The 27,326-nt window shown below is 34.2% G+C and overlaps 1 protein-coding gene across 6 annotated transcripts in view; it reads left to right on the top strand.

Annotated features, from left to right (window-relative positions):
• LRBA (LPS responsive beige-like anchor protein) overlaps window positions 1-27,326 on the top strand; it is a 720,310-nt gene that overhangs the window by 391,577 nt on the left and 301,407 nt on the right. For 4 of the 6 annotated variants that reach the window (XM_077770775.1, XM_077770766.1, XM_077770758.1 and 1 more), the window contains one exon: window positions 26,062-26,222. In XM_077770775.1, the coding sequence (XP_077626901.1) occupies window positions 26,062-26,222 (161 nt within the window). The remainder of the gene's footprint in view (window positions 1-26,061; window positions 26,223-27,326) is intronic. The other 2 variants (XM_077770789.1, XM_077770783.1) reach the window with 1 other exon arrangement.

The following is a 27,326-nucleotide window of genomic DNA, read 5'->3' as shown; positions in this document are numbered from 1 at the left end:
GTGAGGTGGTATCTCAGTGTGGTTTTGATTTGTATTTCCCTGATGAGGAGGGATGCTGAGCATCGTTTCATGTGTCTGTTGGCCATCTGGATGTCCTCTTTGGAGAAGTGTCTGTTCATATCTTCTGCCCATTTCTTCACTGGGTTGTTTGTTTTTCGGGCGTGTGGGATGAGTATTTTTAAAAGCTTCCCAGGTAAATCTCATGGTTGGGCAAGATTGGATCACTGAGTTAAATTGTACCTCTTTCTGTGGTGCTCAAAATAGTTTGTGGATGACTGGTCTGGGTTTTTAGGTTAGATTAAAATCCTGAGCCTAGCTGCATATAGTATTTTAGAAATAATTTTATATAAAACGTGCTGATTTTATGTTAGTATTTAAAAGTTATTTTTTGTCATTTGACACAAAATGTAATTCTGACATTCCTAGAAAAGCTTTAAAGTTTGGGCTTTTAAAACTTATTAGTTACTTGAAGTTGAAAGCAATAGTTGGTCATTCAGTTACTGCCTCCACACTGGTCACTTAGGTAAGTTATGTCTCTTGGTAACTTTGCTTCTAGTAGATCTCAAAAGTTGATAATGGGAAGAACTCATAGCCCATGCAGTTTGAAAAGCTCTTCTGAAGATTTGGATCCATTCCACAATTGACAGCACCACTATTTCCCACTTCCCATGACTGTTCTAGAGTCTTAGCTTTATGCATGTTTCAGTTTATACAAAACTGTTTTTATCCAAAAATCTGTTTTCTACTTATATCCCTTGATTACAAGAAGCTCTTAGAAAGAAGTACTGAAAAACAAAACAACCCAATGAAAAAGAAGTAGTGTTTCTTCTTGAAAATAACTTGAGAATCATCTGTTTCAAGCCTTTGTCCTTCCTTCTTCATTATCTAAAAGCATTTAATTTTTTGAATATGTTTGTAATGGTTTTTAAGTTTATCTAGTTTTGTGTAGTTAACATCTGTTTTTATATATGCATTACTTGTGTAAGCATGAGTCAAAGTCCACTGCTAACAAACATTTATACCACTTTGTGGGTCAAAATTATGTGATTGAAATATTTTCCTTCTCTCTGTATAAAAGTGTGGTAAGTTACTCCTGTGCACATGGTGATAAGGGAGAGAATAGGACTCTGGTTGAGAAGGGCAAAGGTTACCGAGAAGAGGAAAATGCCCAGGCCCTTCTAGAAGTAGTAATAAAAGGGTGTAGTCTTTGTAGACCTGTCTTGGTTATAAGAAATATTAAGAGTATAGGAGTATAAGTCAATTACATTGACTTAATTTGAATTGTTTTTACTAAAATATATCTTTATGCTCTTTTTTTATAAGAGAAAAGAGAAGCAATAGTCATTTTAAATAGTATAGATTACCTAATAAGATAAAATGATTTAATTGGAAATGAGGAAATCTACAAAAGGAAATCATGTGATTTAATCTATTTACATATATAAAATATAACATCACTAACCGGTCTGAAAGTCTGTGACATCATTATTGCTGGGTCGCTGAAGTTAAGTATTGAACAGTTTTTTTTTTTTGTTTTATTTTGTTTTTTTGTATTCACAAATCATAGGACATTTAGGTAAGAATTAGCAAAGAAGGCTCTTTAAAGAACATAAAAGCTTAATAAGATGCATGATTCAGTTAATCATTTACCATCCTTGTGTTTTGATTAGTGATATTATTCATGGAGACATGGAAATTNGTAAGAATTAGCAAAGAAGGCTCTTTAAAGAACATAAAAGCTTAATAAGATGCATGATTCAGTTAATCATTTTCCATCCTTGTATTTTGATTAGTGATATTATTCATGGAGACATGGAAAATCTCCATATATATATGGTTCATTTGATAGCTAATATTTTTTTATCTTGAGTCTGTACTTTGCTAAGTACTTAACTGTATAATCTCATTTAATGTTCATTATAATTTTTGAAGTCAGTGTAGTTTTTATCCCTACATTAAGATGAGAGGCCCAGGCTTAGAAAAATAAGTAGCTTTCTCAAGATTGATATTTACCTAGTAAGTGGTTGAGTCTGAATAAGAAAAATATTAGGATTCTCTGTTACTTACAAAACTTTACTATGGAATTGCTAGTGCAACAAATTTCATAGACCTAAACCTAAGTTTGATGTATTTAGCATAGTCTTCCTATGATAAAAGCTTTTTTTTTTATGTTTAGTTAGAATACATTGGTAATTTAAATAATGACTACTGTTTTCAATGGAAATGTAAATAGGATTCTCATTGGTGATGAACTCACATAATATCTTTATCCATTGTTGATTGAATGACACCTTCTTGATAACTTTCATGGGTGAAAGTGGGTGAAAACGTTAGGTACATTTAACATATCTGCCTGCGAGGATCAGTGACTTTTTTTAATTAAAAACAAAATATTTTTCAGGGTAGTAGTAAAGTTTTTGTTTCAAATTTTTCTTGCTGGGGAGACAAAGTCAGCATTGTGGCATGGAGGGAGAGAAGAAGGAGAGACATGTGAGTGACTGCACTTCAGCAGTGCTGAATTTAAACTACCTCAGCAGCCCTATGGGTTTACAAATGTGCATTTCTTGGCTTTCTTCCATACCATGTTGAAGATACAGAGTTAGCACATAGCTGCCTCAAAATAAGTATTTGAAATAATGGCAGTTAAACTCAAAGAAAATACAGATTTTTTAAACAGTTTACTTGAATATATTTACAAAGTGAAAACAGTAGCGTACATATAGCTTCTTGGTATGTGTATGTTGTGGTACAGGACAGTCCACTTATTTATAACATACTGAATTTAATAGAGTACTGTGGACATGGTTAGAAAAAAATGTTCTTATCTAGGAGGGGAAGATTTTTCTCAGGTCAAGATTCAAATTGGCAAACTTTGTTTTCTTTTTAAATTATATGGCTTATATAGAAATAATATTCTTGTAAAATATGTGTCTTTACTATCAATGCCTACCCATGAGTCTTACTTTCCTCCCTGTTTTGAGGTGAATAGTTTGATGTGTAATCTTCTGCTATCTTCTCTTACATTAATAAAGACGAGTAATTTTAAAAAACATAATTGAGGGGCGCCTGGGTGGCTTAGTCGGGTAAGCATCTGACTTTGGCTTAGGTCATGGTCTCATGCTCTGTGCTGACAGCCAGCTCAGAGCCTGGAGCCTGTTTCGGATTCTGTGTCTCCCTCTCTCTCTGACCCTCTCCTGCTCACGCTCTTTATCTTTCTCAATATCTCTCCCTCTCTTTCTCTATCAGAAAAAACAAAACAACAACAAAAACATTAAAAAAAAACCATAATTGAGGTCATGCTATATGCATTATTTAGCTACTTAACCCATTTCATTTATATTCCATGCTATTTTACATATATTTACCTCATTCTTTTTAACAGGTAAATAACATAATAGTAGGAAAATTCTAGAATGAATTTGAGCATTTCCTAGTGGTGATGAACCTTTAGCTCACTTACTTCCTTATTATAGAAGTGCTGCAATTCTGGCAGATATACTTTTGTGAATATGGCTATTTCTGTAAGATACATACCTAGAAGTGATATTGCTAAATCAAAAGATATTATGTACAATAAAAATTTCACTAAATACTATCAAAATGCCTTACCCTTATGGTGCAAAGGGTAGAACATGCTGCCAGACAGGATTTGCGGGAAATTGGTATGTCTGCAGGAGTATCTCACTCTTTGTAGTCATCACTGGCTACCTAGGGATGAGCCTTCTAACCCAGGAGACCATACCCTTTTAACTAAGCGTGGGCGATTCTTCTGCTTGCTGCTTAGAAAGAATAAAGGGAAGAGGGAAGTGAAATCAAGCTAAACATTGTCTTGTGTGACCACTCTTTCTACCCTTTGCTTGCATCTGTTGTCTTTAGACTAGAGCTCACCCACTTTCTTCTTGAGAGTACTCCTCTTCTGTGTGTGTGTGTGTATGTCTAGGATATGATTCTTTCACCTTTTTGTCTTATAAGAATTCCTCATAATCTTTTCTTTATTGATTATATACTTTTTTGCCTGTGCTAAGCATACTATATGAAGACCATATCATTAGCTGAAGTATTCAAAACTTGCATTATAAAACCAAATAATTGAGTTTCTTCAACTTGTTATTACCTCCCTCCTCAACTCCAGTGTTCTTCTAGCTTATGTCATTGAACAAGGTAAAGAAAAATAAATATTTTATTGCTTCCTTTTCAGTATGCTTACCAAAGTTTAATTTACCCTTATTTCTTCATTCACAGTATCGTCTACAGTCTAGGGTGGCAAGGAGAAAGAATTTACTGAAATGTTCATGGTTTTCATCTAGGGATGTTCATCTATGCTAGACCTCCTTTACACAGGTCAATAACAAGTATAGCATTATTGCTTTCTGTCCTCCTACTCCCAAGAGAAATAAATGATAATAAGGAAGTGAAAGAATTAATTCCATGAACTTCCTTGCCTTTAAGCACTATTCTGTGTGATTTCTGAGGAATTGGAAGTAATAAGATTTTGAACATATACATAGAGAGGTGCATACAGTTTCCTAATAGTAGGATGTATTTTTTTTTTAAAGAATAACAGAATAATACCATGTTTTATTATCTATACCATGTAGAGACTTACATATTACTGAATTCTGCCCTCTTATTTTGTACAAAAGAAGACTGGGGCCTAAAAGATTAAATGGTTTTAATCTAGATCCAATAAGTAATTAATTATGAAGTCAGAACTAGAATCTGGATATCCTTTCTCCCCATCTGGTGGTGTTTTTCACAAACCATCTTCTATAGTGACATAATTAAGCTTTAAAAAAGAAAGTATATATGGAACCACAACCTTGAATATACAAAATAAGGAGTAAACAAAAACTGTAATTAAAAATGCTGCATTTTTCAGAATAGAATTTGGAAATATTAAAAATACAGTTTTCATGATGAAGAGATCAGGTATGGGAAGAGCATTGGAATAACCTTAGAGTGACATCTTTCAAAGCAGATGTTTGGAGAACGCTTACGGCAGTAATTTCCATTTTCATGCAGTGTTTTTCAATTGTTTTTACTGAGAGTTGTTTTTCTTAAAAATTCTTTGCCTTTTTTATCCTTTAATCCATTGTTATTTTTCCCCAAAGTAGGGAAAAAAGTTGAAGGGGAGAAAAGCTAAAACATTGTTATACCCAGATCGCAGTATCCTCAACGACCAGAGACTACCTGGGAGACCGAGTCACGCATGCAAAGGCAAAGGGCTTTATTACAGGCTTGATCTCGGGCTCCCAGACCTCACCAACGCTGTGATCTGTGCTGAGAGCCCCCAGCAAAGGCAGGGTAGAGTTTTTATGGGGTTTGTGTGGGGGGAGTTACAGAAGTTGTGGCAGGGGAACAGTGATCCAATCATAATTATTCAACATTATTGACAGCGGGTTTAACCATACACATTGTCTAGAGTATTCGTTACTTTTGGCGGGATCCAATTACAACATTTAGAGTACCTTTAAATTCAACCAGTTACAGAGTGAGCCTAGGGTCTTGTTTGGCGACTAAAGGGTTAACTTTAAGATTAGGTAAGTGTCCTATCTATAGTGTCTATCTCCAGGCCTCTCCCTTAGTAAAGTGGAGGGTGGTCACTGGCCTTTCCTGATTGGGTGCTGCAAGGGTGGTTTCTCCTGCCTTGGGCAATGTGTAACTGCCTGATAGTTCCGGGGAAGCTGAAACTTAGGCCTTCTAGTTTAGAGGGGAAACTTAAAAGCCTGTCATGGAGTCAGTTTGGTTTAGACTTGTGTCCTTACAACATAAGAGGTTGCTATTGGGCAGTTTCACCTAACAACCCAATAAAATTAAATACCTTCAAAGAAAAATCAAAACAAATGTGTGCTGTAAAAAATAAATAAATAAATAAATAAATAAATAAATAAATAGATAGATAAATAATCTTAGTTACTGTATTTAAGTCTGATTTTTTGATGCATAAATGAAAATCCGTTTTTAATATAGACATTTAAAATGTTAATATATGTTAGTAAATCACCTGTCACATAATATGTAATAAATTTTTTAAGTTACATTAAATTAGGAATCATGTGCATTAGTAGTAGAGCACAAGTTATCTAATTCATGGTATATTGTATAAAATTGAGGCTCCTTTAAAAGCTGTAGCCCATTTTTACCTTGAGTTTGAGAACTAAATCATTTTAACTTTGAATAGATCAACTTCATTTAGATCTAGGAATGAATGATTAGGATAAATTTGGTGGACCTTTAAAAGTATATGCTAGATGCTGGGCATTGTGCTAGAAGTTGAAGATTTATACAAAGTGAAAAAATACAGACCATACTATGAATCTAGAACATAATGGTATTGCAGATTTACAAATAGTTACAACGTACAATACATTTTAAAAGAAATAGTAAAATTATGTTTGAACATGTATAGGAATAAGAAATAGACTCATTGAAGTAGAGTTAAAAAATATAGAATTTGAAATATAGACAGACCCATATATATGACTAGTTGCTAAGCTTGTAAAAATATCTTGGACTTAGAAATAAGTATTTAGTGTAAGCCCACATTGTGAGATTCTGAAGACTCACTAAATTTTTTCTAAGTAATTTGGAGTTAAACAGGTGTTAAGCTTTGCTGTACTTGAGAAAGATCTATTTCATTCCCCCTGAGAATGATTCAAATCTTCATGGAGAGAAAAAACAGCCACATCAGCTTCCAATTGTCAAAATTCAGTTTTTAAAAACTCAAGTCTTTTCCCCAATGGGTTTCCAGATTGAAGAACATATGGACTCTATCTTCTGAGTAAAATACTTTCATTTTCCTTTTAAATTACTTTTAAGACTTCACCCTGATATGAGAAGTGTAAAATGAAACCATAAGGTATTTAAACAACATCTACCTCTCTATGTTTTTTTTCAACTTGGATTGATAATAATCTTATAAAATTTAGAAATAATGCTTTCTCTTTTAAAATGTAATGCATATTTTTTCAGGTACGGTTGCATTTATTTTTCCAGGAAATGAAACCGTGGGTTTTTCTTGTTGTTCGTCTCTAATATGATTATTTTGCTTATTTTAGTGAATTTTAAGTGGATATTTAACTTTTTTATTTGAACTGTTACCTTAGGATATATATTCCTGTTTGCTGTGAATTTACTAGATAATCAAAATAAACAGCATTTTAACATTTTTGGGACCAAAGATATGCTTTAGCAGACTAGGAGTTTACTTGTATTTGTAGTAAAACTAATAAGCTGAAAAGGTTATAGCAAAAGAAGTTTAAATCAGCATAGCTTATTGCTATTTGAGAAGATCAGGACTGAAGATTGGTCATTTTTTGAAAAGTTGCAAATAATTTCTTTTATACAAATTTATTTTACACTTAGGGACTAACCAACTTTTAACTTCTATCTTTTCTTAAAAAAAAAAAAAAAAAGTCACTTCCCCAAATATTGGAAGTTGAAAGGGAGGAGCCACAACTCAAACAACTTCATTTTCCTATTTCCTAATAAAAACAGCATTGAGGGATTCTCATGAACCTTTTGGAACATTTCTGTTTTTCATTTATATTTTTATTGGCCTACATAATCCTCATTTACCAAAAAAAAAAAAAATGACTCTTTTTTGTGGCAAGATCTCTTTGAGATAGTTATTCAGGAAGACAAGGTTGCAATGATAGGATGATCATTTGTTTCTTTTTTCCCCACCATGCTGTATATCCCTAGCCCAGCACATATAACCATATGAAAGAAATAGAATAATGAAAAGTAAGCCTTTAACTACAATAATTTGAAAAGGTGATAATATGAGTACAAAGGATCAAGAATATAGATTCTCAGTGGGGAACCTTCCAACAGTGCATTTTAGTGCGGTAGTATTCCTGTATGATTAAGAGATAAGCTTTAAAGACTCAAGTAAAGAAGTTTTAGAACAAAATGGATGTGTAGCCTATGTGGCTGCTGTGTACCAGAGTTAAAATATATGAAAGCACTGGCACTGACATTAAGTTACTTGATTTAGTAGTGTTGTTTGTTACTCATTTTTAATGCGTACTCTTCTATTTTTCCATTTATAACCTTATTTCTCAATCTATATTAATAATGTGATTTTATAGAATTCAGTGTTTTATTACTAAAAATTATTTGGTTCTCTGTTGGTTTCATTTTTGAGAATGTCCATTTATAGGTTATTGAGATTAATATAGATAGTAATGTTGCTTATTAGAGCTATTTCAAATCCCATTATAAATTTTGAGGGATCATTTCTCTTAGTCTTTCTCTTCCTCTTCAAAGTTGAATATTGATACTGAGTATGAATATTTGAAGTACAAGCCCTAATTAATAAACTTGCTAGCACAATACACTAAAATCCATGTCTCTTCAGATTAATGAATCAAATATAAATGAACCCTTGGGTGTCTATGCAGCCTTTGTGATTTTCATCTCTTGTCTTTTCAAATTAAATTTGTTCTTTTTTTTTTATGGTTTATTTATTTTTGAGACAGAGAGAGAGTGTGTGCAAGCAAGGGAGGGGCAGAGAGAGGGAGACACAGAAATTGAAACAGGCTCCAGGCTCTGAGCTGCCAACACAGAACCCAATGCAGGGCTTGAACCTACCAACCACGAGATCATGACCTGAGCTGAAGTTGGATGCTTAACCAACTGAGACACCCAGACGCCCCAAATTAAACTTATTCTTACCTAGAATATTCTATTGTTGTGTCCAGATCTAGTAGAATCTTCTTATGTTGCAAAATTCCATATTTATTTAGTGTTATTTGTTAGGACTGTTTGCATTCAGGCTTCCCTGCCCCCCAAATGTTTGTAATACACTGTGTCCAATATAGAATGGGCTTCTTTATTATGCTTGAAGAACTTTCAAAGATATGTTTCTTTGCTGAGTTTCTCTTCTCTCATTCTCTCTTGAATTTACTCAGGCTTTTTTCTTATCCTTCTACTGAAACTGTTCTTTTCAAGATCACCTGTGACATTTATATTGCCAAATTACATAGTTCTCAGTCTTCATCTTTCTTGACTCACTGATACTCTTCAGTATGTCTGAGTACTGCCTCCTCCTTGAAATACATTTCCATTTTGGCCTCTGGGAAACCATATTTATCTGCTTTTCCTCCTATCAAGGGCCTCTTTTCAGAATTCCTAGCTGATTTTTCCTTATCTTGTCAACTTCTTTATTACTGGGGTTACTCAGGCCTAGGTCTTTGGAGTATTCCTTTTCTCTTCTGTGGCTTTCTTCACTTACCTTACATCTGTCTGTATTATAAACAAGATATTTTGATGTCTCCCAGATTATACCTTCTGGGAGGTCCTTTCCCTTGAACTCCACACTCATATTCAGTTGTCTACTTAATGTCTCTGTTTGGATATTTGTATTGTTCGTGGCAACATAAGCTGTTTTAATAGATAAATCCCCAAATCTCATTCAGTGGCTAGCCATAATAGAGCTTTAATTTCTTTTTTTAAAATTTTTATTTAATGTTTATTTATTTTTGAGACATAGAGGGATAGGTCACGAGTTGGGGAGGGGCAGTGGGTGAGGGAGGCACAGAATCTGAAGCAGGCTCCAAGCTTCCAGCTGTCAGCACAGAGCCCAATGCAGGGCTCCAACTCATGGACCTGAGCTGAAGTCCATCGGTAAACCAACTGAGCCACCCAGGTAACCCTAGAACTTTTATTTCTCTAAAGACTCTTTTTTTTAAAAATGTTTACTTTTGAGAGAGAGAAACCAGGGTGGGGGTGGATGGGCAAAGAGAGAGGGAGACCTAGATCCTGATGCTGAGACCTCGACCTCACAAACTGTGAGATCATGAACTGAGCCAAAGTCATATGCTTAACTAACTGAGTCACCTAGATGCACCTAGAACTTTTATTTCTTTTTCATATAAAGTACAAAATAGATGTTTGTTATGGGTGATTTATGTAGCTGCATTATCTTTAGTTCTTGGCTTCTAAGATTGCCAGGTTTATCTGCATCAAGCCAGTGGAAGAAACATGGACAACTGTGTATTGAAAAGTTTATAGGCTGGATTTGGAAGTGGTTTGTATAATTTCTGTTCATTTTTCATTGGCTAGAGCTCACTCATATGGCTTTGTTTAATTGCAAAGGACACTGGGAAATGTGGCTTAGCTGTGTGCCTAAGTAGAAAAGGAAAATTGGTTTGGTAATAGTCCTTTCTACCACAGATTTCTAATAGGAACCTCAAACATTATATATTTTAGTACCAAATTTCTCATGTTCTTCATCAAAACCTATTTCCTCAAATTCTCTTTCATCTTTGTTAATGCTGACTCTATTTTTCTAATTTCAGAGATCAAAATCCTTATAATGTCATTGCCTCCTTTCCTTTCATACCCTATTTATGATATGTCAGCATGCCCTTTTGACTCACTCCTCAAAATATACAGAATTCAGTGACTTCTCATCATGTCTCTAGCTGCCTGTTGTTTCCAGACATCAACTTCTGGATTATTGCAAAAGCCTACAAACAGATCCTGGTTTCTAATATAAACCTCCCACCTGCACCCAGGCTTCTGCAGTAGCCAGAGTGACCCTGTTAAAACATGGAAGGTCATGTAACTTCTCTGCTTAAAATATTTGAATGTCCTCCTCATCCTCCTAGTAACTCTTGGCCTATAACTTTTCATCTATCTAAAATGGCCTCTCAGCAGTTTTATGGTCTCACCACGTGGGCCTTTGGATTTACATTGTCCCTGCCTGAAATTTTCTAAGACATCTGCATAACTGATGCTTTCACCTCCTTTAGGTCTTTGCTCAGATGTTACTTTCTTCTAGAATCCTTCCCTAATCATCTTGTTTCAAATTGTCCCCTACTCCTTCTGTGATATTTTTTGTTCCTCTTTCATGCTTTATTTTTCTCTGTGGTATTTATTGTCATCTCTAGCAGATATGGGTAGCTGATCATCATAGTTTTGTTCTATCTGTCTATAGTATATAGCTATTGCTGGGAAATGGCTATGCAAGCAGAGATCACATTTCCTGTGTGGATTCCTATGACTTGGTAAGACCAATGGAATGTGCGTAGAGGATGTATATTGTCATTTCGGGGCTGAGTTGATGTAGCATCTAGTGGATCATTTCTATCTTCTATTCCCATCTCTACTCAGCTTTGATCTCTACTTTAGTTTTAGGCCTGTTTCACTGCCTGCAACAGTTAATTAGCTTTGTATATCATATACTTTGGAATACATTTAATTTGAATAAATCGCCTTATGTCCTCTCTTATGCTAAGAACACGATTGGCCAGTGGGCCCTGAATCCTTGAGTACAGTTCCTTTCAGAGACTGGAGTGCATTGGCTATACACTAAGTCTGGCTTAGGGCTGGTGGAGGGCATATTTCTCCCATGATGCTTGACAGTTAAGGCCTATATAACTAACTGTGGTCAGTCCTGAAAAAAGTCATACATAGATTTTCAGCCAGGAGTTGGACTCCTCAGAGGATTCTCTGTGATCTGGCCCCTTCCTATTTCCATGGCTTCTTTGGCCCCTTTTTACTTGTACTCTCCTAAAATTCTAGAAACCTTTCAGTTTAGCATACATCCAATTGTTTCTTACTTCTTTGGCTTTACAAATGCTCTTCCCTCAGAAAGAATGCTTTTCCTTTTCTTATTCTCCTGGTTAACATCTGTTAACTCTTTGATTCAATTTGTGTGTTGCTGCCTTCCAGGAACCCTTCTGTTACTTTGGATAATGCCCCTCTACAGTGTTCCCAAGGAATGGTTTATATATATTATAATTGTCTCTTCCTAGATCTGTTTCTTCCATTGTGCTATGAAGTGCTTGATGATAAGGACTCTTTTTATCATCAAATAACTCCCTAAATCTCCATTGCCAGGTACAGGTCCTTGTACATTATTGGCATTCAGTAAGTGTTTGTTGGTTAAATGAGTGCGCAAATGAGTGAAATATAAACTCATTAGTTTTTCATCTCTGCCTTTTATGGCCAGGACCCAACAATTCTTTTCTACCTCATTTTCTGCTGGGGCCAACCAAAGGGACTGCTTCCAATTTTCTGACCTCTATACTTATGGTGAAAAGCCTACAATGCCATCTTCTACCTTGTAGATCAGTTGAAACTTGACCCCTTCTTATAGATCTTTTTAAAAAATCTCTTGCTCCTTAAAGCATTTCCTGATCTCTTTAAAACATATGTGATCACTTACTCCTTTTTTTCAATTTCCAAAGCTCTGGATTTTTACTTTTCTTAGGGCATGGAAATATAATTCATTGTTTTCTTATTTTATCCCATTTATTAGATTTTAAGTGCCTTGAGATTAGAGATTTTTTTTCCTTATATGAATACCCCTTATAGCACCTCAACCTTTCCAAATAATAGCGAACACCTAAAAAATACTTGTAATTGAATATAATTAAGCGAAACGGAACTGGTTATTGAGAGCCAAATTGAAATGTAGTAAAGAAAGAGGAAAATAAATCACTTCAGAATGTGAATAATTGCTTCAAAATTGAAAGTATTGCAAAGTTTTTAGGAGATGACAGCCACTATTGAAAGAAGCGGCTTCCAACTGTCTTAAAAACCTGGAAGTGTAACATAATAAGCCCTTTTGTCCCTGTGGATGGGGAGCACATACTTTTCACTAATTTAGCTTGTAAAGCAAGTATATAATATTTTTCTTTTATGCTGGCTATTTGCTTTCACCAGTATTTTCCTTAGAGTTTCGGATTAAAGGCAGGAAGTGTTGGGTTATGCTGGGTTGCTGTTGCACTTAAGCCTTTAAATTATTTAAAGGTAAAAATATCATACTAGAGCAGCTGATATTTCTTTGCTTTTTTTTCCTATTGTCCTATGATTTATAATCTTTCTTAACAAAAACAAGAAAAATGTGATATAGGGCCTGGATTTGAGAGAAGTGAGGTCTGAAATGCCGAAGCAATGGTTCTTGGCTCTGATATTCCTTCATATATATGCTTATAAACCATTTAGTGCTTCCGTATTTGGGGCAAGTGATAGGAGCTACTAGAAACATATAAATATGTGAATAAAAATAGTTTCCAGGCTTTTCAAATGCCTACCTGTACTACACAGTACTTAGTATTTACCTCAGTTTTACATATCCATTAAAAAGCAACAGAGCCTTATAGCCCCTAATCCCCATTCCACCAGTCTGATAGCTAATAGCTGTTCAATTTTGGGTGATGCTAATGCTGGAAAAATTATGTGTTTTCTAATTGTTGTTTATTGTAATATGTGATAGTAGTTTTTCATAAAATTTATAAAAAGTTTTTGGTCCCAGTGAGACCTGTCATTTCATGAAAGGAATGTTTAAATAGTAATTTGTCAAAATGAATATATCAATGAGCCTAATATAAAAATACTTCCACAGCAATATGGAAATAGCATTACTAAAATATTTTTCCTAATGGAAAGTCAGAGATGTGAAGTCTAACTCTGTTTCTTAGTAACAAAATTAGTATATAATTTGTTAACTTGACATTATATTCCTAAATTAAAGGGTTGTTTTGAGAATTAAATAAGACCACATGTAAAATTCTTACTGTAATACCTGATACATTATGGGCAGTCAGTAATTTTTAGTTACCATCCCCTTTCCAGGAGCACAGTGTAACATATTTCTCAAAAGAATGAGGTCCCATCTTTATCAGTCTTTAGATCATTTCTGTACATATATTGTCCAGTCCGGTGACTATTTATTTACTAGAGTGATACTATAGATTGAAGACTGAGGACAGTCTTCATATAGTATAAGCCTCCATTCTTTCTTTGTAGGCTTGTTTTAGTTGAAGTTGGAAACTCATAATATTAAGTAAAGGGGGCAGATACAGTGATTAAATTGATATGTTTATTAATTCATTGGGAAACCAAATTATCATCAATATTGGTGTACAAAGCTGAGTAAATTTGTTTTCTCAATGAATCAATGTCTAATGAAGCTATTTTATATATATATGTATTTATATTATATATTATATATAATATATATATTAATAATATATATTACATATTATATATATGTATTTAATATTTATTTATTTTGGGATGAAAGAGCACAAGCTGGGGAGAGGCAGAGAGAGAGAGGGAGAATCTGAAGCAACTCTGAGCACTGAGCTGTCGGCACAGAGCCCAACATGGAGCTTGAACTCACGAACCAAGATCATGACCTCGGGAAAGTTGTATGCTTAACCAAGTGAGCAACCCAAATGAAGCCTATATTTATTTATTAAAGTCCAGAAAGATCACAGGTTTATCATTCTTATCCTACCTAGACATTTTTACCAGCCTACTAATTTTCCTTAACTTTTCCTATTTTGGCCTGCCAACCAAATCAGTCCTAAATCTTGAGTGAGTTTTGCTAGCTGCTTTATTTTTACGCTTGTTCTTAGATTGCTGAGTATAGCTGGGAGGCAGAAACCACAGTTGTACAGATTAGTGCTGCTCTACATGAATGATTTCTAATTTCAGTTAGACCTTTATAACTACTTAACCATCCTAAAACTTGCTTTTAGTCAGCTTTCTTTCATATTCCCCAAGGCAGCTCTTCTAATTTTTACCTCTCTATTCTGTTCTTCTGTTAAAAATGTGTTATTGAGTAGAGAAAATAGAAATAATCAGGCCAAAATCAGATCCTCAGTTTTTCTTTTCTTATACCCTAAACTGTTAAAAGTACAGAGCCTTCCATCCTTCCATCTTGTCACAGAGAAGAAGGTGATCTTTTTCACTTCCAGGGTAATTCCAGGGTAATCACACTCTTTTCACAGGATCATGCCTCTTCTATCTTTCTACCCTGCTGCTTGGTCTTACCTTCTCCCTCTTGTTATCTTCAGTCTTCTGTTTGTTGTTTTGAATTTGGCCTTTTTCCTCCACAAATATGCTTACATCTATTCTTTACCCTCTTAAAACTACCACCCTATCTCTCTAATTCCTTTCATTGTCAAAAGTTTTTTTTTCAAAGTCAGTATTACCTGTCTCCAACAAAACATGTGTTTGTTACTCTCTGGTTTACCTTTCACAACTGTAACCAAATTGCTAATGGCATCACCAGTAATCTTTGTATCTGTTAGATGGTTTCAAAGGCAAGTAATAGAAAACCTGGCTGTAAATGAAGTGAAATTCTTCATTAAATTGTGAAGAAGTATATTATCTTTTATATGAAGTGTAGATATGTAAAGTCTTGAGGGCAGATCTTTAGATCCATTTTTTTTTTTTTTTTTTACAGTTCTTTCAATTTTATGTCTCTGGATACATAAACTTTTACCCCACTCTGTCTTCTTCATGGTTGTGTTTGCCAGACAAAAATTTATGTAGTGATTGATTTAAAGCTAGATTCTGGAACCAGTGACTGGCAAGAATGACAACATTGTCATCATTGTCTTAGAGTCTGCTTTCCTTAAGTTACCCAACCATTTAGGAAGTAAGATATGAACAAAATTGTAATTGTTGGGAAAGGATAATTAGGAAAATTGCACTTCTCAGGAAAGAGGAAAGGAAAGAGAAGTGAATGCTAGGCAGGTAACCAAGTGAATGGTTCAGTTTTCTAGTTATACAATCCAAGATCAGCCCTCCCCCCGCCCCCAGTATGAATGAAGTATTAATACATCCTACACATGGATGAACCTCGAAAACATTATTCTAAATGATAGAAGCCAGTCAAAAAATTCTATATGATTCCATTTATATAAAATGTCCAGCATAAGGAAATCTTTATTAAAGAAAGTGAGCTAATCATTACCAGGGGCTTGGAGCTAATTATTCCTGGGGACTGTTAAAGGGTATATTAATCAGGGTGGGCCTTTCTTTCCTTCTTTCCTTCTTTCTTTTTTCTTTCTCTCTCTCTCTCTTTCTTTCTTTCTTTCTTTCGTTTATTTTTGAGAGAGACAGAGAGAGAGAGAGACACTGTGAGTGGAGTGGGGGAGGGGCAGAGAGAGAGGGAGGCACAGACTCTGAAGCAGGCTCCAGGCTCTGAGCTGTCAGCACAGAGCCGACCGCAGGCCTTGAATCCACAGACTATGAAATCATGGCCTAAGCCAAAGTCAGATGCTTAACTTACTGAGCCACCCAGGCACCCCATGTTTTTATTTTTAAGTCATGTTTGAAGTAGCTAGTGATACCACTTAAGCTAATGCTTTATGAAGGTAATGGCATATAGAACTAGCCACTTAAATTCATTACTAATTAAAAATAATACCTTACATTTACATAACATTTTACTGTTATTGAAGCAATTACAGATACTCTGTTTCATTTGATTCCTCATTGCAACCCTGTGAGCTGGGCTAAACAAGTTATAAGTATTTTATATAAAGCAATAGAAGCCCAAAGATGACCAATGATTTCTGTAGAAATCATAGATCTAGTATATGATAGAGCTAAAGTGATTAATTTTAAGTCCTTTAAAATAAATGAAGCCAAAATAGTTTTTCATCATATACAGAAATTTTAAAGATTATTGAATTTTTTATAGAATTTTAAAGATTATATAAATTAATTATAAATTTGATTTTAATAGTCACCCTTCAGAGATACTGGAAATTTTTTTAAATTAAATATTCTCATAGCCCTTAGGCTCTTCAGAAAATTCCAGTATGAATAAAAATGCCTTTTATCAATCCCTTGCAATTTGTCTTATTTTAAAATTAGTCCAGACTTAAGAAGATCCAGGTCAGAGCAGACACATTCACCTACCTTCTGCCCTGTGTACTGTGAAATAATCTACATGTCCATTGTCAAGGAAAGGAAAATGGGAAATAACTGGTATGGAGTATGCGATTTCTTTGGTGGGAAATAAACATATTCTAAAGTTAGATTTTGGTGATGGTTGGACAAGTCTGTAAGTATACTAAGAAGTATTGGACTATACACTTTAAACAGGTGAACTTCATGATAGCATATAAATTATCTTTCTTTTTAATGTTTAATTTTGAGAGAGAGAGACAGAGTGTGAGTGGGTGAGGGGCAGAGAGAGAGGGAGACACAGAATCTGAAGCAGGCTCCAGGCTCAGAGCTGTCAGCACAAAGCCAGACATGGGATCCCATCTCATGGACAGTGAGATCATGACCTGGGCTGAAGTCAGACACTTTACCGACTGAGCCACCCAAGCACACCTAAGTTATTGAAAATGCAAGAACATAAAAGCTTTCCTTCATTCTTCATTCTTATAAACATTTTTAAAAAAAGATTTTATTTTGGAGGCCCCTGGCTCAGTCAGTTGAGCATCCATCAGCTCAGGTCATGGTCTCACGTTTCGCGGGTTTGAGCCCCTTATCAAGCTTTGTGCTGGCAGCACAGAGCCTTGTTGGGATTCTCTGTCTGCCTCTCCTCTGCTCATGCTCTCTTTCTCAACAATAAACATTAAAAAAAAAAAAAAGTCTTTAAAGGATTTATTTTTAGGGTACCTGTGTGGCTCACTTGGTTAAGCATCCAACTTTGGTTGATTTCATGACTTCATGGTTCATGAGTTCAAGCCCTGTGCTGACAGGTCAGAGCCTGGTGTCCACTTCTGATTTTATTTCTCCCTCTCTCTCTGCCCCTCCCTTGCTTGCACTCTGTCTTTCTCTCTCATAAATAAATAAACTTTAAAACAATAAAAAAACACCAATTTTATTTTTAAGTAACTTCTACACCCAACGTGGGGCTCGAATTAAAACCCCAAGATCAGCCTCTCATGCTCCACCATCTGAGCCAGGCAGGCACCCCATCCTTCTAAACATTTTTATGCAAAATTAAGTATTGCTGCCCACTCACTTTTTGAAGAGTCTTTGCTGCTTTGTCTTTTTTGGCACTGTTCTATTTTGGTTCTCTTATTAGGTTACTGATTGTCAGGAACATTTTCTATTTCAGTGATTTGTTTGTCTGCAATTTTTTTTAAATATTGGAATTTTCCAGGTTTTGTTTTCACTTTTCTCCTGTCCTTTCAATATAGTTTTCTCTGGGTCTAGCACATACCTAGCTCTCAGTATATTTTTGTTAGATGAATATGTAAGTTCCTCAACTCCCAAAACTGCTCCATCTCCCAATTTCATATCTCTAGTCCAGGCTGTTTTTTGAGTTTCCAAGTTGTACCGGTTAGTTATTAGACATACCTGCCTAGACATTATTAGGTGTCCAGGACATGATTATTCCCCCAATCACAGCTACTTAACCTACATCATTTCAGTTAAATAGTATCTTTACCCTTTTGTCACAAACCTCAGTTTTGTTCTCATTATCTCCTTTTCTCTCACCTTCCATATTGAATGTCTCACTAAATTTTATGTATTCCTCTTCAGATAGGTCTCTTGAATCTTAGTCTTAGATTCACATCACAAGTGCCTTTTTTTTATATTGCTGTCACATAACATATAAAGCTGATCACATTAGCCATCTACTGAGAAAGATTGGTTGTCTGTTGAATATAAGATGTAAAGGTAACTACTTTAGTTAATTATACAAGGCCTTTTGAAATCTGATTCTAAACCCAGGTTTCCTGCTTTAGCTTTTCCTACTCCTAAGCTGCCTTGAAATGATCCTTGTTACCGAAACTTCCCAAGATAAAGGTGTCTTTTTATGTGTTTATGCCATTGTCCATGCTCTTTCTTCTGCTTGTAATACCTTTTCCATTTTGTCCTGCAGACTTCTGTTGATCATTTAAGTTTCTTTCAAGAGTCAGGTTATTCATTCCTTCGTTGATTATTTAAGTGCCTCCTTTGTTCCAGTTACTGTGCTTGGTCAGTGAATTAGATGAACTCAAACCCTTGTCCTCATGGAACTTACAAAGTAGATCCTCATTAAAACTTTAATGAAATCTTCAATCCTCTCAGGCAGGGTTAATTAGAACTTTGGTCATAGCTGTAATAGTATCCTGTGTATTTCTAGAGAAAATGTCATATGAAAAGCTCATTGGCTTGGAAGCCCATAGACTTATTATTTACTACTGATGGGTGAGACTTCATTTCTTCCTTGTTTCTTTAAAATGAAAATAACAGTATGTAGTTATGGCAGTGTTGTGAAACTTGGTAACAACGTGTTTAAAACAGTACAGTGTCTAGCACAGAGTAGCCCAATGCAATAAATGCTGTCACCTGAATGAATAAATAAATAAATAAATAAATAAATAAATAAATAAATAAATAAATTTAGAGGCAGGGAAGGGCAGAGCGGGGGAGAGACAGAATCCCAAGCAGGTTCCACACTGTCAGTGCAGATTCCAATGTGGGCTGGAACTCCTGGACTGTGAGACTATGACCTGAGCCAAAACCAAAAGTCAGATGCCCAACAAGCTGAGCCATCCGGTGCTCCAAATGTTGTCTGTTTTAAGTTGTATTTTTTTGATATGTGATGATTTTCTTATCCTGATTATAACATAAAAAAAATAAAAGCACATATGGATGTACCAAGACTGGTACAGAGTTGGCACTAAATAGATGTTTGATTAATTACTTTTTTTAAATCATATTTTTGGAGAAAATTGATCAGATTAGTCTAAATAGTATGGCTACTCAGGTGTGTTTTGGGGATTCCAGTATTCAACAGCATTGTTTATTTTAATATTCTTTGCATTTGTCTTTTGTTAGAGTTTTAACTGGTAGTACAATTAAGCCTAGATTTTTGTTTTATTATCATTTTGTTTACTTCCTGGTAAAAATGCTAAGTGAATAAAGAAATGATTTTCAGGCTAACAGTAGCTAGGAAAAGTATGGGATTATTTCTTAAATAATTGACCCTGTTGCAAAATTATATTTTTATAATATTCTAAGTAAATAACTAGTTGAAGATGGGTGTCTACATGTCTCTAAAAGCTAACAGAGAAATACATTAAAAAGTACCACAAAGAAACTCATGACTACATAAAATATAATTTTACATAATTAATTAAATAGTATATACAGTTTTCTAGTGATTCTATATCAGGCCTCATTAAAGAAAGAATTCTGCTTTAGAAGATGTCTCCTGTTGGATATGTGTAGTTGAAGGTTTTTTTTTTCCCCTTTTCATTTTAGTAAGGCAGCACAGTGCATAGATAACCTGCATTTGAGTTATAGTTGTACTTGGTAAATAGAGGCTTTAGTTAATATTCTTTCTGTCTATCTGCGTGAAAGCACAGTAGATTTCAGTTTGTGAGATAAAGCATTCTCTTTTATTATATGATACCCTATAGTACCTAAACATTATTTCACCAAGATTTATACAGAAAGTGAAACCTTTCTAAAACTTAAGCACTTTTATCTTCTAGCTGACAGTGCAGTGATAATGTTTACTTCTTTTTAGAGGTTACCATTTGTTTAAGTTGTAACTAATATCTAGCATTAATTTTTAATCTAAAAATATGGAAATGAAAGTGAGCCAGATTCAGGAATTTAAAAAAATACAGGTAATATAAAATTTTTATAACAAAATATAAGGTACTAAAATTGTTCAGTATTTAGGACTTTCGTTTAGCCAAAAGAATTTATTACTGACTTTTGTTAAGACTATCAAGATTTATCAGATATTGTCACAGGTAACAGGTAAGATGGAAAATGGGACATTTTTCTAATATAATTTCATTGTGACAGTTTTTTCTCTTTAAAACTAGCATTCTTTTATTGATGTAGATCCAAGTTACATTAAAATGACACTAGAAACAGTAAAATGGCAACCATAGGTGTATCTAATTTGAATAAATGTGAGTACAATCAGTTATGCAATAATTGGAATACATACATAGCTACTACTGATTTTAGTAATTAACACTGTTCTACTTTAACAGAATAATATCAAAAAAACTACTTTAATAAAGCAGTTATGAGCTTAATGACTTCAGTGACATAAGAATGTTTCTTATGTCATGTTTCTCTTTTGTTCTTGATTATTTTATTTTGTGTATTGAATTTTGCCCGTTTTTTAAAATTTTTTGACAACGTTAGTCCTGCTCTGAACACCTTTTCTGCTACTGATTGTGTTTGAAGGGCCTTGTTCTGTTCTTTTTCCCCAAGGTTATATTTAACGCTGAGAGAGAAAGGAGCCTGAACATTGTATGAAGAGGGAAAAAGACAAGGTGTTCTCATAACACCCTATCATTCTAAAGGCTGTTCATATAGAAATACAAAATGAGCATTGCACAACTCCAGGAGTGTCAAACAAATTTTGATGTGAACACTGCCCCCTAGAGTTGTGCAGCTTAATACTGGTTTAATAGAGCTCTGCTCTATTACACACAGTTCTTTTTTTTAAATGTTTACTTATTTTTATAGCAAGTGAGTGGGGATGGGGCAGAAAGAGGGGACAGAGGATCCCAAGGGGGTTCTTTGCTGACAGCAGAGAGCCCGATGTGGAGCTCGAACTTATGAACCATGAGGTCATGACCTGAGCCGAAGTCGGACACTTCACTGACTGAGCCACCCAAGTGTGTCCTTACACACTTTTATTTTTAATTCTCATCATTTTTACATCTGTCTACTCCATGAGGGCAGGGATAATATTAATCTTTGTATTGTTAGCAGCTGGGTCAAGGTAAAGAGTCAGTCATTTTTATTAGAAATTATTTTAGGATTCTATTTCAATATTCATCCATTTATACATTGTTAATTGACTACTTGCCTTGCCTTATTTTCTCAAAAAACTGGACTGTATAAAGTCTTCTGGGGGCATCTGGGTGGCTCAGTTGGTTAAGCGTCTGACTTCAGCTTACGTCATGATCTTACAACTGGTGAGTTTGAGCCCCACGTCGGACTCTGTGCTTAGATTTCAGCCTGGAGCTTGCTTTGAGTTCTCTTTCTCCCTCTCTCTGTCCCTCCCTAGCTCATGCTCTGTCTCTCTCTCTCTCAAAAATAAGTAAACATTTAAAAAATTAAAAAAAAATCTTCTAATTTACATGTGAAAAATAATAGATTATTTATAATTGAACCATTTAAATATTAGACGAAGAAAGTGGACCATATCTTAGTTACTGATTTTTCTTCTTCCTTTTCCACCTGATTCTCATTTGGGTCATACTTATTTCATTTGTTTCACCTCATCAAATTACTAACCACATTGGAGCTCAGAAAGAGAATTAATAGACTATTACTGCTTGAGGTTTTTTCCCTCTAAGATACATTTCAACAATCTGTTTGATTCTCTTCTTCTAGAACAGAAAATACATATTCTATATATTAAAATGGCATTGGTTTATATTCTTTTCTGTAGATTGCAATGGTATGTTAAAACTATGTATATACAAACACATAAGTGTGAAGTTTTTTTTATAGTAGAAAGACATTTCATTGACTTACAATTAGAAAGAGACAGTTATACTTTTACTGTAATTTTAATCTCAGACTTTGCAATTAGGCCACAGAATTGGGGGAAAATCATTAGAACTTTAATGATTTAATTTTACTGTCATCCACAACTTTTCAAAAACATGTGTATTTCTATTAGTTAAAGATTTTAGGCTGAAGATTATGTACTAATAGGATACCTAACAACAGCAACTTTTATACAGAAGGCTTTATTTCCAGATATTATTGTGATCTAGTCTCATATCCTTAATATGAATACTTTTTGGGATCTTAGTTTTAATTACTGGTAGAAATGAATATAGATAATATTTGTGAATGTGGGATTATATTATATTAATATAATTTTTTGGATAGATACAGATATATTAAAAAAATGTAGTGATCCAGATACATATACTTGCAAATTCTCAGGATAAGTTATTTCTCTTCTTAACCATGCTTGTATTTAGTTAACAGTCAGTTTCTGAATACCTAATGTTTTTAATATTTTTCTAGCCATTCCATTGGTGATAACTCTGAAAATATACAATAACTTCTTTGGTTAATTCATAACCTTATGGGAAAACAGTTGTCTTAATTATGCCAAATTTGCTAATTTCTTATCCTCTTTTTTCTACAAGGGGCTTTTGGGGAAGGGGTGGAAGTATTTCTTAAATAACAGTACAGTCTTTATATGAATGATCAAAACTTATAGAAAGTTGGTGACTGAAACATACACATACTCCTTTCCAATACTGTTCTAAAATGACAAAGCATGCCTCATTTTTTCAATGATAGAACTTAATACTGAGAGTATATATTATTGGAGGGAGTGGGATTGGGGGGATAAAACGTTGGTCTGTTCCCATGTAAATGACTTTAAACATGCTAATAATTACCCTTATTTGAAAAAACGAGTGTGATTTTTTTTTCCCCAAAGAACATGTATTACTTGCAGCATCAGAAACTGGATGATAAATGCTGTTTTTTTCCAAATGAGGCTAATAGCTATTCCATTATGAGTAAGTTCCTTGAGGGTTTGTATCCTGTATCACCTGGAGCAGTGCTTTATAATGGAGAGACTCTCAAGAAAATGTATCGAAATTGTTGGCCTCTCTAGGTGATTTTTGTAATACATTCTAGATTGGTGCTCTGAAATAAGTGATTTTTGCTTTGTCTTCGGATGATTTTAAATTATTACTCCTGTAAGTAGACTACTTGTATTGAGAAAATCTGAGTTTTAGCTTCAGAATATTGTAAACATTATCATGCTGAGGTATAAAGTTCTTTATTGATTTTTGGATTGTATCTAAGTATTTTCTAATTTTTGGTACTCCATTTACGTTTGAAGATGAAACTTACCTTAAATATTTTTCTACTGTATGAACAAATCCTTAGTTATATATTGGGGCTTTTGTTTTAACCAAGTGTCACCATTGAGACCATTTTTTGTTAGTATTAAAGAGCACAAAAATAAATATCATAGTTCTATTTCCTTCTAATTTTGATTATTACTCTTATAGATCTTGTTTGAGTTACTTGCTAATTTGTGAGTGCTTTTATAATTCCGCTGGTTTTTCTACTGTATGACAAAAAATATTGCTCATGTGCTTTAATAGCCGTTGGATTTGACTTCACCCTCATGCATTTTACTAGAACATATTATTGTTACCTAATTTAGTAATAATTTTGTAATAGCAACTTAACATCTCTTATAATTTTAATTGTTATCAAGAAAAATGACATCATTTAATTTGACTTAAAATTCAGAAGGATGGATGAATGACAAATTAATAATTTACCACCTTTGCATAATACTGAAGCACAGAATATTAGAAGGATTGATGGCAGAAAAGGTTAACAAATTTTAGCAGCTTTCATTAGCTTTACATCGTCATATGTTTGTGGTGCTGACTGAAATAGGCTTTGTAGGAGATCTCAGTCTAGGGAACTAATTACTTGTGCCGATTGCTGCACTGATGAATAGACCCTCATTGTATCATTCCCCTGAAGACGAGGAGCAGCCTGTGATTCACGACTGCATCCTGGCTGATATTTGATAATAATTTTAACAGATAAATGTAGGTAGGCAGAATGATGAAGTGCCTATCCAAGCTCCATGACTATCAAAGCTATACACATAGCCATCTGTGTACCGTCTTTTCCCCTTTCACCTAAGGAGAATTTTATTAATTGAGTTCAAACAACTGTTGTCTTTTGCTTCTGTGTGTACTCTTTAGGTGCTTCTTACTTGTTTTTAAATGCTATTGTAATAGTTTTCATTTAAACTGTAGACAACAATTTAAAAAGGAATAAAAGCGCTTTTTAATTTTTCTTTTTGAGGACTGCAGTTCTAACACTTTTGTGTATCCATTGGATTACATTATATCTCCTCTTTATGCATGATTAAAATCAGCAAAGGACATTTTTGATGCTCTCCCTGTGTCCCCAGCTTTCTCATTAAAGACCAGATTTCTATTATTTTTAAACATATCTTCTTTCAATAATGTACTGTTTTATATGCTTTTATTAACCTGAGATAATTTTTAATCTATAAATAGGGACTTATTTACAAACCTGTTTTGAATTTTTTTAAGATAACATCTCTAAGACATCAAAATAAGAGTTCATTTTAAGTGAGTATTTTGGGACTGTCAGTTGGTCAAGACTACTAATATGTCAAAGCTGACAGGTACAATTTTATTAGCTCATGAAATACAAGTGCAGTTTCATTTTATATTAGTCATTCCTTACAAAAGTTTTGATGATGATTTTTCTTAATTGTTGAAACTTAGAAATTTTCATGCTGTGTACCTTTAGTGAATAAATGTATTGTGCAGACTTTTTTACTGTAACTGAAAAAACTTCACCCTAGTATTTTCCTTATATTTTCTAGCATGCTAGATTATGATTAGTTAATAGGAGGGAAAGTTGACATTTATATATTGCCATATAAAAGATCTACATAATTGGGGAAAATATAGTAGAACCCTTTAAAAAATACATTTCCAAAAGTATGCTTTTGATATAGCAATTATTGCACATCATATAGCATGTAGTTTTTAATTAAATATAAAAACAGACTACATAAAACAGAAATCCAATCTGATTTGCTTGAAAATAGATTGCTATTTCACTCTATAGGAATGGTTTATTTAAAAACAGTAAATGGAAAAGAAATGCATTTTCTTGTGTTGTTCTAAGCCTCAGGGGCTAAATGTAATGAATATTTTAAGAGATTATTTTAATTAAATTCCTGCACATCTAAACAGAGTAATATTTTATTATCACATACATAACCATGTAACTGAGATATTCATTAAAGTTAACACTTTCTGGACCAAGAATTCATAGTATGATTTACTGACCTTGTGCAAAAAGGCACAAATTAGGAAGAAAAATGAAGGGGGACAGACTTTGATTAATATAGGTAATGCTATACCATATTTATAATAGCCTTTTCCCTATTCTGGTTTATAAATGCAGCTACAGAGAAAGGTGCCCTGCTGAGGCTGAAATGAGGCTGAAATCAGAGCACATGCCACTAGAGTGTGGGGAAACTGATCACACTGTCAGCAATTCATTTTAAAATGATGTATTTAGTGCTCATTTCACCTTCCAAGAAAAAGGAAAAGGAGTTCCTTAGACTGGAAGGTGATATTGTTATTTTCAAGGACATACCTAAGTTAAAGATTGCAGAAAAGGGGAGTGTGAGGTGGAGGGAGAATTAAGAGGAAGGGGAGGGAAAAAAAAAAGGCAGAGCAAACAAGGAGAGCTTTATGCAGAAATTCAGTGCTACCACGCTGTTTGATAATTGCTAACATATGTGGCTTCTCTGTTTCATTGTAGTCGTCCTCGTGAGTTCTGGCGCCTTGACTACTGGGAAGATGACTTGCGGCGCCGGCGACGATTTGTGCGTAACCCTCTAGGATCGACACATCCTGAAGCGACACTAAAAACAGCCGTGGAACATGGTCAGTGTATAAACCACTCCTTGCCAATAGCAGCAGGTACAGTACTTGGTAATGAAGAGCATAACTTCATTATTACAAGGCACTGTAAAATGGTCCAGGCCACATTTCATAGTTATTCACCCCAGAAAGAGAAGTTAAATTTTTTATAGTTATTGTAGGTTCATATTAAATTATGGTGTCAAGTGTATTTATTTATTATGTTACACATGCAAAACTTACTTAACATTGACTCTTTGTTTCAGAGTAGGAGGATAAAATATTTCTCTTTTTTAAGCAACACGTTCAGCTTTGAGTAAATTCATCCAGGACGCCTGCCTTAAATCCATGAATATCAGAAAGACAGCATTTACAAACCAAATAGGCTTCTAGGTTCTGTTGTGTGTATGTGGTTTTCCTTCAACCATGGTATTTTAGCATGAGATTATGAAGTGGGAGAGATGGTAATAAATGTCCAAGTGCCCAGATACTTTCTGAGCCTTGATTTGTAGATGGGTGTGATGGATGGCTCCTGGAAAAAGAGAATAGACATTATTTTCATATGTTCCCATTCTGCATCATCCTGTTATCAAAGCTTAACAAAAACATTTTTCCATTTTTGTTATAATGCATATCACTGTGATTCTGATTAGGCAGAAGCCTGATGAGTAAATTGGAGAAAACTGAAAAAGTCCTTGGACTTAATAATATACTCTCTTTGATCATAGGGTTCACTTAGTATTTTATCACTTTTAAAATCCAATTAAGATGCATTGATTAAGGGGGAAAAGCTCCTTTCTACATTAAAATAATTTTGATTTTACAAAATATAAATTGGTTATTTTTTAATAAGATAGTTTTAGTGCCCCTTTTTCAAGGTATTGGTTTAACATGCAGCAGTTTATGGTTAAATGATAGTATGTAGTATACAAAATAAATGTGAAATTACATTCACTAAGGATATTAAGAATTTAAATTAAAAGTCTATGATCTTAGGTTTGGCCTCAGTCAAGCAGCTTAACCTCTTGCACTCAGCCTTAAAGAGCCATTTCTGGAAGAAAATGTCCACAATATGTCATCAGATATAACACCAAATGTGACATCAGTCCTTTAAAATAAATGATCATACAGAGAATAGTCAATAACAAAGTGATCTAAAAGCAA

This window comes from Crocuta crocuta, unplaced genomic scaffold, assembly GCF_008692635.1.
Source record: "Crocuta crocuta isolate KB4526 unplaced genomic scaffold, BGI_CrCroc_1.0 scaffold345, whole genome shotgun sequence".
In the NCBI taxonomy this organism is placed as follows: Eukaryota; Metazoa; Chordata; class Mammalia; order Carnivora; family Hyaenidae; genus Crocuta; species Crocuta crocuta.
This window is presented reverse-complemented; position numbering and strand designations above follow the sequence as displayed.